General features: G+C 34.5%; 1 protein-coding gene across 1 annotated transcript in view; it reads right to left on the reverse strand.

Annotated features, from left to right (window-relative positions):
* Positions 1-6,875: 6,875 nt before the first annotated feature.
* LOC132543279 (peroxisomal multifunctional enzyme type 2-like) overlaps positions 6,876-15,159 on the reverse strand; it is a 31,223-nt gene continuing 22,939 nt past the window's right edge. The window contains exons 16-23 of the mRNA XM_060206762.1: positions 14,819-14,991; positions 13,931-14,000; positions 13,421-13,527; positions 13,022-13,108; positions 10,544-10,633; positions 10,163-10,298; positions 9,192-9,322; positions 6,876-7,943 (exon numbers count right to left, since the gene is read on the reverse strand). Of these exons, the coding sequence (XP_060062745.1) occupies positions 7,854-7,943; positions 9,192-9,322; positions 10,163-10,298; positions 10,544-10,633; positions 13,022-13,108; positions 13,421-13,527; positions 13,931-14,000; positions 14,819-14,991 (884 nt within the window). The 3' untranslated portion in view covers positions 6,876-7,853. The remainder of the gene's footprint in view (positions 7,944-9,191; positions 9,323-10,162; positions 10,299-10,543; positions 10,634-13,021; positions 13,109-13,420; positions 13,528-13,930; positions 14,001-14,818; positions 14,992-15,159) is intronic.

The following is a 15,159-nucleotide window of genomic DNA, read 5'->3' on the forward strand; positions in this document are numbered from 1 at the left end:
TGAATAACAACAGCATTGACGGATAGACTGAACCAGTCAAACTTATGAATTTTTGACACACAAACCTTGAGATGCACCCATGTGGACAATACCATTAGAAATCATGAATATACCTCTACAGATCTGGACTTGCCTCGCCGTGGAGTAACAAAACAAAATATGACTGTTCATATATAGATTAAATACAGGCCTCCTGACAGACACTCTTGGAATTTGACTTGAATGACAGGTAAAGAGAACACAGCCATAGTAAACATGCAGTATTGAACCAACAATACGTTTACACCTTTAATCTGAAAATTGGGCACAAGTCTATTAACTAGAGACGGTAATGGGTTTCAGAAAGCATTGTACTGTGTATATTTTGTAAGCCCCACTTACAATGAGGTATTTTAAAAATGACCCAAGCTTTTCTTATAACAAGACTTTTATTATCAAACAGCAGTTTATGTCAGCTCATGACTAGATATCATTGTTGAAGAATAAGACGTCAAGATCACAATTTCAAAAGGTTAAAATAGGTTAATCTTTTTGCATGTACAGTACTGTATAATTCTGATTAATTTTTCCTTTTAAATTTGGTACAAGAAATCAAAGAGATCCTGAAAGACAGGACAGAACAAATCTGAATGTTAGAAAATGAAAATGGTGTATGTGATTTAAATCTTACATTGTATCTAGTTTTACCAATATATCATTTCAGGAAAACTTTATAATATTGCTTTTAAGGTCAATAGACTGATCATAGAATGAAGCTGGACACAATCATACCTTGAACACATGGTTCAATGGAAAAATATCAATTTTTGCTTTATTAATAATTTCTCTTTAATTTTTTTTTTTTAATTTCATGTTGTATGATTGTTTGCTTGTTTATTGGACTTTTATTCTGTCACCAGGCATTATGAGCTAGAGTCTAGCTAGATTTCCTTTCTCATTCAACATCATGACGGGATGCCCCCTACATGCTATCCAAAGCAATCAGCAATAAGTGATTTGCATAAGGTCATGATCTCATCAGCTTCCTTAGAAACAGAGAGGGTTTTACATTTCAGAAATAATTGTCCTTACAATGTACATATTTAGAATAAGCTCTACCCTACAGATCCTAACCATTGAAAACACTGAAAATTTCCAGGTTCCCTGATAAATGATCTACTGAGCCCAAACATTACCTTTAAAACATATAATGTACATCAGTGTATTTTCAAAGTATCGTTACACTTTCCTGTAGTATTATAGAACAGTTAGCTGTTGTGTTTATATTAGCTGCATTCCACACCAATAATGATGTATTTGTAATAAAACCACTAAGGAATGTATAACTGTGAGAAGGACAGGTATATTTGAACCCATTTCCACAGAAGCTACCAGCTGGTATATATACATTTACTTCAAAATGCATAAACTAACTACATTATGTATTATATTCTACTGATCTAAAACTATAGTCAGTTGAATGCATCACTAAACACAATGTTTCTGTGTGTATTTATAACACTGTCTAGTATATATCCGGTCTGATCATAAGATTTACTGACTAGATAGATCAATATAGGTAGCTAGGTGGGTAAGTACAATAAAATTGACCTGACATTATGGTACCCTGAATTCTACCTCAAACAAAATAACCATATCTCTAATCTAGTCACTTGTTTCCTCCACAACCACACGCACAATGTAAAGACTTTCAGGTGAAGGGCACAGGTAAACATATCAATCAGGGTAACTTAATATTTAACGTAAATTTGGAGCCCATTTAAGATCCATCAGTAGATTTCTTGCCTTACAAGTTTGATCTGGACTAACACTCTCTAAGACAACCAAGGCCATTACTCAAATCAGGAAGATTCCCTCCTACTTAATACATTTATCAATAATAACTTTTTAAACAAGAAACACTATAATTATATAATACTGTTCTCCAACCAGGAAGATTAATTCAAAGTTAAACAATACTCTAAAATATACTGAAAAAAGGATTTCAATAAAATTAGTGAACAGATTTATCAAGAAAGTTGCAAACAAATTATTTCATGCGTAAAGTTTGAAAAAATGAGACATGCAGCCAGAATCAACTGCAGTGAACTTTTTATTCACAATATACAGGTAGATCACAATGATATACACTCTTTAAGTTTAATTTAAGGCAAAAATCGCAAAACATTCATCAATAAACATGCCTAAATATTGAATTACTTTAACCTTTAAACACATGTCATTCCTATTGATTTACTTTTAAACTTTAAATACATGTACCTGCATATACCATGTCATCAATAAATTGTATCCTGAATCATCTAGTGTACAGGTATACCACACACCTTGACCTTAAATGTGTCATAACTCCTTGAAAGAAATGGAGTCTTTCAGATTCAAGTTAAGTTTAATGTGATTCAAGAACTCGTAACAGATTTATGACTGACACAACCTAAGGTAACGCAACTTTACAAGTGCATGTAACGATCGCTACAAGGGTAGAACAGAGTTAGTGTGGTGATCAATTTTGCTTGGCACTGATCGATAATAAATGTTAAATTCACTTTAATTAATTTCCACTTACTACAAATGGAATAAATTTGATAAGTGAAGATTCCACTTTTTGAACAACAATGCACTTTCATACTTAGGTGAATCAAAATAAGTCTGAATACTATGTAAATCAAGCCTTTCTGACTACTTTTGTGATACATATGTATGAGCATGGTTGCCACTTAGTGCATTTAATTTATTAAATGCCATCTACTTCCCTGGTAGAATTACTTTATCAACATAAGAATACATACAAGGGCTAATAGGTTGTCAAACAAATAAGCAGTCATTAAATGTTAAAGTGACATCAAGATATTCTAACATAATAAAACAAACACAGATTTAAATGACATATGTCAGAGCACTTATCTATGAACAGTGCAGTAAAAATAAGAGCTTATAGTGACCACGATTAGCCAATTAACCAAACCTTACTGAGACATGTTGGAAATGAAGGACATATTTCTAAAAGCTCTATAGATAGTTTCATACAATCTACTTATGCAAGACTCCCTGCCCCCCTCCCCCACCCCCAAATTACAATAAGACAATGAAATTTAATTCTGTGTGAATGCTAGTAATTTATGTAATATGATAATAGTTTAACATCAAGGTGGGTGTTTTTAATTCCTCAGTGTTACCAACAGCAAAAGATGGGTGTCACTGAAATCATGATCATGCCAGTTGCAAGTTTCAATATTAAAAACACAAATAATCTACCATACTTAAAAGTACATGTATGTATATGAACATTCAAGTATATGGTTTAATAAAATTCATTCATAGATTCGTGAAATAATACTGGCCAGTAACACATTTCATTCATAAACCTGCATTGGAGTACACAGAAATAAACAGCACATATATATGTTTGTTTTTGTTGTATCACCTCATCAGGCAGTATCATTATGTTGACTTACCGAAATACACTATTGATAATGTAGCCTGGCAAATAAACCAAAGTAAACCTAAACACAGCCTTTTACACCCAGATGCTAAATCCTCTCGCTGAAAGTTATCTCAGATAACTTTAAACCTAACAACAGAATGCCTGTGACTTATCTTTTAGACAAGAGTAAGTTAAATGTAAATTTCTATCTAGAAAGTTATGTGTGCTGTCATACTGTATTAAAGTTGTGTCAATATCCAAAAATCTCCTAGACCTGGTACCTTAATACAATATTGCCCTTTATTGGGGCACTTGAAAGCTACTTTCATATGTTTATAACCTCCATCTTAGACTGACAGGTACACACATGGCAACTTATACCTTGTGCATTTTCTAGATTGAGGATTTTTTCCCAAAGCACCATTTACGTTTCACATTTACTAACCTGATATGATGTATCATCTGAGTGATCCCTTTTAAGGTTTTCACTTTACTCTTAAATCCTACCAGCCTTATCTATTTAATTTTCCATTAATATTTATGACATATAATGTCTATTATCTACTTCAGATTTCAAAGAGCGAAAAGCAAATCTGTGTTAGTTTGCTTTTAAACAAAATGAAATTATGCACATATATCTATGTAATGTAAACTGACTTTAATTGAATAAATACTGAAACAGACAGGAATAATAACAGATAGAAATTAATACATACTATAATTCTTATTTTCTCTTTTTTGTATACTACCTTGGATATCTGGTGTAAAGTGAAAATTAAAGTGTTCTCAAAATAAAGTAATTGCAAAAGCATCAATGACATACTTTACTTGCTTTAATCTTCTGTAATCAGAAGTTTCCATCACTTTCCAACAGTTGGATTTCACAAAAATAATCTATTTCAAATTCTTCTTATATGTTTAAATAAATCAATCAATCTACTTATAGATGAAGTGTAGAATCTGCTGGAATATATATCATAGTGCTATTTTAGTATACTATAAAAGTAACACACAATAAAAACTGAAGTAAAAATTGATGATAATCAGCTTGTTTTCACTTACAGATCTGTAGCAGAAAAGAAATTTAGAGCACCTACATTCTAAAAATTGGGCACTTGAAAATTTTACCATTTGATCGGTCTGCTTATGTTATACATAGCATCTTTTATCAATTTCCCATAAAAATCTAAAGCTGGGGCATCAGCAAAGACATATTTGAAGCCAATACAAGGAGATTATGTACAGATAAGTTTACAGAATTTTCTGAACATTTCTTTCAACATCAACATGACCATGCAGCACAGAGTAGCATAAATCTTCAGGTTAAATAAAACCATGCCTTATAAAATAAATATTATCATATGACACAAAAGTATCACACGTTACTCTGACCTAGAGTGTTTAGTGTTTGGACACAAGATTAAGATCACAAGCAATCAAGGCATAAACATGACTGCACAGTGAACTTATTTAATTTGCGAATCCTACTTCAGTAGCTTTGTTATTCAAAACAAGACATTCATATATTCAATCAATAACTTATTACAAAGCGCCAGAACAGAATGTTCATAAACGACCATATCTATAAATAATTGATAGTATAATTTGTACGGCAATTTGCCACGCGCGTCTGTTATAGATGTAGGGCCAATGGTGAATTACCTTAAAATATTGATTTTCTAAACGTTACACTCTCGATAATAATTATTTAAATTTACCTATCAGAAATGTCAGTTTAACACACTGACATGTTACAAATATTATAAGTTTCGGAAGCGTTAAACAAGCCGCCAATACATTGGGTAATTAGTTCTGAACGCGTATACATTAGCCTCAGGCCCAGGTAATGTTTTGACAGGAGTAGGAGGTCGTGCACCGACTTGTCACCAGCATCAAATTATGTGTTTTTGAAACGAATTACGACAGAAATAATTATCTTCTCACAAGTTTGGTAACATATTAATGTTTCTAAGTCTCTCACAGAACATACATCCTACAACATTCTGTTTTAAGTACTTACGAGTCATGTCTTGATGGAAACGGCGCACAATACAAACTTGCAGACAACCGGAAATATTTCAAAGATGCCGCATTGCGTTTGCGCTTTGACGGATTCAGGGGGGCTAATCCATGTACAAAATATTATAGGCCACACACCACCAAAATATCACATTCTGTATTCTGTGAAAGTGAACTCCTGTCCGTATATCTGCCCTTTTTATTCATGTACCAGGGTTACATTCATTATAAAAGTTTTTTCGCCGTTTGGTATTCTTAGCAGCAAAATCCCTGTATCTGCCAGGAAAAAAGGTTGTTTTTATCATCTTGATATACGTTGCTACTTAATTGTACATTAAATGTAAAATCAAACCTAGATTAACTCAGGATCCCGATGTTTTCTATCATGTGACTTTTGTTAGTTTTTGTAAGTTGAATGTTTTTCTTCTTATTTGTCCTTTTTGTTTCTAAAATCAACCCTAAAAATGCTAATGCACAACAAGAGGTTATATACTAGGGTCTATATCACTCACTTTGCCTTGTTTGACTGAAATTGCTTCATCTATGTCTGAACTAAAGAATTTCTATTGGTTAATATCTATTTCCCCTTTGACCCCAACCCCTCTTATGTAATGAGTTAATGAAACCATTAACATACAAAATGCCTCTTTCACCAAAAATTGCTTCAAATCAAATTGGGTATTCCTACAGAATGTAATGTATGACGTAATGTATGACTGGAACTCTCCGGTCTCGAGAGGCAATAATAAATTTTGGCTAGCAGTCAGCATGGCGTCACGTTTTGAATATACAACACAGAAGAGGGCTTTTAAAGAATTTGCTCGAAGACTCCTCTTGGACCCACCCCTCCTACTCCAGAGAGCAGAAACCCACCATACGTGTAAAATTCTTCTGACCGAATCCGTGGTCATTCAAGACTAGTAGTGTTTTCTTCTGATTGGGTGAGCTAACTAGAATATGCACCTAATATCTAATCGTTCCAAAATAAACAATGCATGAAAAGGACTGAAGGATTAAGAAACATACACATCTCTTGATAATGGTCCATCCAGTAGTTTTCAAGGAATGTCAATACCAAACTTTACTATCAAATTCAAAGATGGCCAACTGTCAGCCATTTTATTTGTATTATTGACAAGATAAAAGATATAGTGATAGGTGTACAGTCATGTATTTTCAAATTCATTCTGGCATGATTGTGATAAGCAGAGTTATATACTAGTATGTAATAATTATGTTGTTAAAAACACTGCCAGATATTTCCCCATTAACTTCCCAAGGTAATTAATGGGATATTAAAGTCAATGTAATTGTGTCTTACCAGTCAAGGACCTGGTCATGTAAATCCGTCAACAAGAAAGTACAGCACACTATATTGTCTCTATCAATCAGAGTAACAATAGCTAACTCGCCAAGAAAAACAATAATCACACTATTTTGAATTACAAAGGTTTCTTTTTATTCATGAAATGCCACCTGGTTCTTTCAAATGTTTACACAATTCATTCTGATTTCTTATGCACTATTTATAGCTCTTTTCTTCAAGCATTTACTCATTTCACACAACTATAAAACATAACCTGCTTTCATTTTGCAGAAAGGAAAAGCAAATAGCAAATATCACAGATAAATCAAACCTACTCAATCACATATTCAGATTTTTCATTATAAATACTTACAAATGGTCTCTGTCTGATTAACTATAAAATGAAACAGTATAATTTATGTATTCAGCGGATTCATGGAATGACAAATAAAAAAAACACAAAAAAATACACAGTGAGACTAGTTACTATTTAAGGCAGAAATTGAAATACTAACGATCATAAAACTGTGCACCATGTTATTAGACAAAAGCACTTTAAAACTTTCTCATTAAGGTACATTTACAATGATGAACTCAATATCCTCCACATTTTAAAATACCTTTCTAACAACACTATCAGGTGATCACATCCTGTTCAGCAGTGAAAGTTTTGCAATTAGCTCATAAAAAAACAAAGTGTACTCTAAACAAAAATGTGTCAAATGGAATGATAATTAGATCACAAAAAATGTATTTCATGCTTTAATGACCTAGATAATTAATATCTCATTTGGGAGCACCACAACGAGGTAAAATAATATTTATACTACCCCAAAAAATTGGTAAGAATAACTTTCGGAGGCTTAAGTCAATCATTTGGATTTCACATTAATCCTCTTCATTGGTTTCTGGTTCTCTGCATATTTCCAAAAGGTCCTCGATCTGTTTTTGTTCAATACATTAGTAGTGGGTCTGAAATGTCCCACAATATTTTTGTTCTGATTTCAATTGCATTGTGATTTTTTTTAAATGAAGAGAACTACATAAGTAATGTTCAAGCAAACTCTCACATCTGATATGTAGTTTATATAGCTAAATCTCATTTCTTTAAAGGTTGGCCTTGGATTGGAACAACTCTCCCAGTTTCTGAGCCAGCATCAGGTTACCCTGGATTTTCAGTAATCCTTTCATGAAGGCCTACAACAGACAGAAAATCAAATTTGTAATAACATATCAATATGTTACAGAAACACAACTCATATCCATTATTAACTAATGTACATTTGGTGGGTAGGTAATAATCACTGAATTTTCATTTCCATCGAAGATGGAGAAATCAATGAACAAACCTACATTGAAATATAAAAATGCAGAATTTTCATTGTAATTGCTTACAAAAATCAAGGACAGGCTCCTAAACTGTGTTTCTGGTCTCTCAATTAATTTTAATCCATTACAGCTTTTAAGTCAATATTACGAAAGCAGAGGAAAGCTTACATGATTTTTCTATATACATTTACAGGATGAAACTAGAAATACACAATAAAAGTTATCATTAGGAGTGTAACGATACACCGTTGTACCACAATATATGGATCTGCTATGTGTATCAGTTGTAAAAAATACAATCATTCATTTAGCATTCATTAAAAGCTTATGTACACATTGCAACAATTAAATTTTAAAATAATGTATTCATGTCTTTTGTTCTGTCATTCATATCAAATTTGGAAATCTTTTTTTGCGAGAGGTAAGAGAAATCATCAACCATTGTCACTGGTATGTCGTGCAAAAATGGCTGACACAGAAGTTTTGCTATCATCGGTGCCAGCATCACTCGAGTCTAGCACTTGGCCCAAGATTGGGTTCATAATAATGACAGAAAACAACAGATAGTATCAGGAGTTATTTTGGTATATAGAATAAGTCATATCACACTGGAGGGATGATAAATATGCCTTTTTATTTGACTCACAATGGGCATATGAGTTCCACTGCAACATTACAGTGATAAACACCCAAGGAAACAAGACATCATTGTGACTGTGTGCCCTTTATAATGTTTAGACATAGTAAACAAATCTAACAAATTGTAGCTCAGTGTATCGTTACACCTCTATCTATCACACCAATGATTCAACTTTCATGAAAACTAAATCAAGATTCTATAATTTTACACTAATTTTTACAAATATGTAGTAAAAATATAATTCAATATTGATCCCGACTTCCATAGAAAATAATGAAGCTCTTGTAGCAAATTCTACCAAATTAATACAAAAATATGCATTTCCAGATTTAATGTGATGGGAAAAAACCAACAAGATATGCACCAAAATATACCAGATATAGTGTAAATTGTATTATATTCCTGACAGAAACATTTGATTTCTTTCTCAATAACAGTATTTGTTTAATCTAAGTAATAAATATTGAGGTACATACATCCTGTCCATTGAGTTTGCCGCTGACCATATCACCAAAGTTATCGTCGGAGATGGTGAGGGTACAATCAGCCTTCCCTTGTTTAGGACTGCCCTTGTATACAGCACCACCAGGAGTCTTCATGTCAGTGGCTGCAACATAAGAGCTGGAATCTCAGACAGTTATCATCAAGATTAGTATTACATTCACCAATTTTGATATCATCAAAGTTCATCGGACTGGTGAATTTTGTTTTGATGAAATATGTCTGTACTTTGTTCCCATACTTGGTTCATTATTGCTTTACCTCCTATTAACAGCCATGGTCATTTAAGGATGTGCCAGCTTTGGATGGTGAAGTAGAAACAGAGTTTCTAGAGGAAAAACACCCAGAGGTGGAGGTCTAGTCGGTCACTCGACCACCGCTGACCAACTGTTCTTAGGTACATCCCTGGTTATCGAAGTTTGATATATTTCCATAAATAGTAACGGTGAAATTGGCCTTAGCCTTGGAACCTTGAAATATTATCCCATCTTAGGTAGTGTTGCCATTGGCATTAGTAAAAAGTTTTATCAAAACCCCTTTCAAAATGAAATTGCCAGAGTGACAACATTGATTATGGATAGGACTTGAGGCCTGCCACAAGATATACAGATCAATGACTTGCCTTAGAAGACAATCAGGTCAGCAAAATATTTTCCTATATCTTTGCTTCCTGCAAAGCACAAACCACCATAGGGAGAAAATTGTCCCAATACATACCTCTGATAATCACCTGAGGTTGCATGTTCCAATTCTCTACCGACAGGGCTATAGCAGTTCCATATGAAATGGAAACTAGTGTTATATTGTATAAATATCAAACAGATACAATCAAACTTTTGTATACAGAGTTTCATCCTCTTGGTGAACTGTGAGTGATGACATCACTGCTTTCCTCAATCACTCAACCAAAATCATGACAAAGGGATACAACCAGCCCCACACTTACTCCACACAGTTGCTGTCTTTCCATCCTTGGTAATGTTGAACTGGAACACACTGTTTATCTTCTTCACCATCCCTGGCTCATCTTTGGCACGGCGACCAATCTCCTCAAATATCATGTCACTCTTCAATCCCGAGACCTACACAGATAGCAGAAGAAAGACAACTTCCCATCATCATGCATCAGAGATATTGAAGGTAAATTTACGCAATAAATGCTGGTAATATTTCATCTTTTCTAATAACTAGAAAAATGGCCGTAAATGTTCAAAATAGTTGCTTTACTACATTTACAAAAAAGAAATATACTAAATAATTCTTCTCACTCAACCTATTACGCAACAGAAATGTAATGTTATCAAATGCCAACTTGCCAACACTTTACCTGGGGAGGGACTGCTGAGGCAGAAGCTGCAGATGCTGCATGGAAATCCATATATCCTCCAGATAGACAAATATCTCCCGACTCTGCTACCTGTAATAATGGTTACAAGAAACAAGTTGACATCCTCGGTTCATGCATACCTCATATACTGTATACAAGGAAACTAACTTTGGCCCATTTCCCTCTTTCACTGGTATTGCAAAAAGTTGTTAAGTTAAAGACATACTGTATGTTCTTATGATCTAAAGCGATTTTACACAAGTCAAAGACATATATACTGATGTGAGGGCAAAAATAGTTCTGAGCTAATGCATTGTCATATACAAAATATGTCTAGATTTGTGAAAGACATTTTTAGTTCAGTTTGAATATCACTAACAGACACTAACCTTACACTGACCAATATCCTATATACAGACAACAGACACCTTACACTGACCAATATCCTACATATAGACAACAGACACCTTTAACTGACCAATATCCTATATACAGACAACAAGCACCTTACACTGACCAATATCCTACATACAAACAACAGGCACCTTACACTGACCAATATCCTACATACAGACAACAGACACCTTACACTGACCAATATTATACATACAGGCAACAAACACCTTACACTGACCAATATCATACATACAGGCAACAGACACCTTACACTGACCAATATCCTACATACAGACAACAGACACCTTACACTGACCAATATCCTACATACACACAACAGGCACCTTACACTGACCAATATCCTACATACAGACAACAGACACCTTACACTGACCGATATCCTACATACAGACAACAGACACCTTACACTGACCAATATCATACATACAGACAACAGACACCTTACACTGACCAATATCATACATACAGGCAACAGACACCTTACACTGACCGATATCCTACATACAGGCAACAGACACCTTACACTGACCAATATCATACATACAGGCAACAGACACCTTAGACTGACCAATATCCTACATACAGACAACAGACACCTTACACTGACCAATATCATACATACAGGCAACAGACACCTTACACTGACCGATATCCTACATACAGGCAACAGACACCTTACACTGACCAATATCATACATACAGGCAACAGACACCTTAGACTGACCAATATCCTACATACAGACAACAGGCACCTTACACTGACCAATATCCTACATACAGACAACAGACACCTTACACTGACCAATATCCTACATACAGACACCTTACACTGACCAATATCCTACATACAGACAACAGGCACCTTACACTGATCAATATCCTACATACAGGCAACAGACACCTTACACTGACCAATATCATACATACAGGCAACAGACACCTTAGACTGACCAATATCCTACATACAGACAACAGACACCTTACACTGACCAATATCCTACATACAGACAACAGGCACCTTACACTGACCGATATCCTACATACAGACAACAGACACCTTACACTGACCGATATCCTACATACAGACAACAGACACCTTACACTGACCGATATCCTACATACAGACAACAGACACCTTACACTGACCGATATCCTACATACAGACAACAGGCACCTTACACTGACCAATATCCTATATACAGACAACAGACACCTTACACTGACCAATATCATACATACAGGCAACAGACACCTTACACTGACCGATATCCTACATACAGGCAACAGACACCTTACACTGACCAATATCATACATACAGGCAACAGACACCTTAGACTGACCAATATCCTACATACAGACAACAGACACCTTACACTGACCAATATCATACATACAGGCAACAGACACCTTACACTGACCGATATCCTACATACAGGCAACAGACACCTTACACTGACCAATATCATACATACAGGCAACAGACACCTTAGACTGACCAATATCCTACATACAGACAACAGGCACCTTACACTGACCAATATCCTACATACAGACAACAGACACCTTACACTGACCAATATCCTACATACAGACACCTTACACTGACCAATATCCTACATACAGACAACAGGCACCTTACACTGATCAATATCCTACATACAGGCAACAGACACCTTACACTGACCAATATCATACATACAGGCAACAGACACCTTAGACTGACCAATATCCTACATACAGACAACAGACACCTTACACTGACCAATATCCTACATACAGACAACAGGCACCTTACACTGACCGATATCCTACATACAGACAACAGACACCTTACACTGACCGATATCCTACATACAGACAACAGACACCTTACACTGACCGATATCCTACATACAGACAACAGACACCTTACACTGACCGATATCCTACATACAGACAACAGGCACCTTACACTGACCAATATCCTATATACAGACAACAGACACCTTACACTGACCAATATCCTACATACAGACACCTTACACTGACCAATATCCTACATACAGACAACAGACACTTACCTTACACTGGAACATGACTCTGTTACCCTCCTTCCACATGTCTGTGTGAATTGTTTGGCCTGGAAGCACTGGTTTGGCAAATCTCGCCTATAATGTAACATTTAGAACCATTTCTCATAAATTATTTTATCTTTTACAAAATTGTATGATTATATTTGGACTTATTTGGTATTGGGAAGGAAAGCATTTACCTTACAAGCTGTGACGTCATAGTGCCACTGTTTTCAGATTAAAACATGGAACTGACATAGATGGACATCATCATTTTCTTTCTCCGAGAATCACAAAACAGCTATGAAATTTAAATTGATGACAGACACATTAGAATAACTTTCCGTCATGAAATTTTTTAGGTGAGTATACACTACTTAACGATAACAATTCAAATGTGACCTTCACCTTAATAGCCTTGACTGTAGTCACATCATTGTTGCCGTATTTTTTTAGCACGTGGCGAGTTGCATGGCCAAAGCTACACAGACCATGCAGAATTGGTTTGTCAAATCCTGAAATTCAAAACTTAACCTATTAAAACTCCAACATCATCCATTAAAATATTCAGTGAAACATTTTAAAACACTCTATATGACATGAAGTACTAAGTAGTAAAGGGTGTTGGAGAGCAGAACAGTTCACCTCTAATTCCAATACTGAAATTACTTCTTATTAAGAGACCTGTGGCAACACTTTTCAAAACAAGTTTACAATCTTCCCAGACATTAATTACTAGCTACCTTACATACATACTAGCTCATTCTTCTTCAATGAATTGATTTAAAACCCAAATCATAAATAAAACTACTTGTTTAAGTGTTTTTTCCAAGACAGAAGTCCAATGAGTTTCCCATATTTCTTTGTGAATTTATATTTTCTTTACTGATAGCTTAAAAGTTTGGTTAGAAGAATTACCTCCCATTGCAGCAAAGCTTGGATCAATGTGAAGAGGGTTCCTGTCTCCACACAGTCGGTACAGGGCTGCCTGAAAATAAGCCAAACATGTTCTTTCATTCAAAAGAATAATTATCTGACAGGCAATTTTTTTTCAATATTCAATTCAAATTTCTATTTATTTGTATATAATTATATAATTGTTAATTACCTTCACTTGTTCAATTTAAACACTACACATTAGAAATAACATGAAGTGCTAATAAAAATCACAAAATGACTTTTGAGCAAAATGGAGCTTACTGATAAAGAAATTAAGGTTTTTTGAAAATATATCCATCATTATTACAGTTTCTGATTATTCCATGGGAAATTAGAAAAAAAACCTCTTGAATTTGAATAGGAACTAATTCCTTCATTTTAATGATGTAAATGTATCTGATCTGATATAATCAAATTTTAGCACATAATCACTTTAAGGCAAATTAGCACATTGTTAGCTTAGCACATCTACAATTATTGCAACCTTATCTTAAATTCATTGCAAAGTGTGCTAAAATTAAAATAAACAAAACAGTCTCAAACAGACGAGAATTTTTACTTATTACTGATAAAAAAATGATTTCCATTTTGTTTTTCATGCTTCTACCTGAGAAAATAAATGTGAATATTTCAAAATTCTAACAGCTGTTGAAGTTATCAGACATACATTGTTAAGTCTGTTTTTGAGGTCGTTTCAATTTCCAAGTGGCTGCCTGGAGCAAAATAGATGTATTTCATAAATGTCATGAAACTACTTATGGTTTTCTCTATTCATTTTATTTTGAAGGTATCTTTATTTAGCAAATTTGAAAACAGGGAAAATGAAAACCTCTTGAAAATGACAACCTTTACACTCTGACAATGTACCTGATCCACACTGGTCGTCTCCACCATAAAAGAATCTGGTTTACGAGACGGCATTTTGCCAGGAGCCTTAGCAGCCTCGGAGTTTCTGTTTCCACCGAACTTTCCATATCCAACAGCAAATATGTTAAACTGGTTGAAGCATACTTTTTCCTTCTTCTCATCAAAGGTTGTAACTGTAAATAAGTAGTGATTAGTATTAGTACAAGCTATATGCAATGTATTACTAAAGTCTGATACAACAGAAAACTAGAATAATGACACATACACCAGCAACAGCCCCATAATGACTTTGTGAAAAATATAGGAGTAGTAATGTCTGTTCAGCTCCAAAATACTTACGT

Source organism: Ylistrum balloti, unplaced genomic scaffold (assembly GCF_031769215.1).
Source record: "Ylistrum balloti isolate Yb309-2 unplaced genomic scaffold, AGI_CSIRO_Ybal_v1 Utg369752, whole genome shotgun sequence".
Lineage (NCBI taxonomy): Eukaryota > Metazoa > Mollusca > Bivalvia > Pectinida > Pectinidae > Ylistrum > Ylistrum balloti.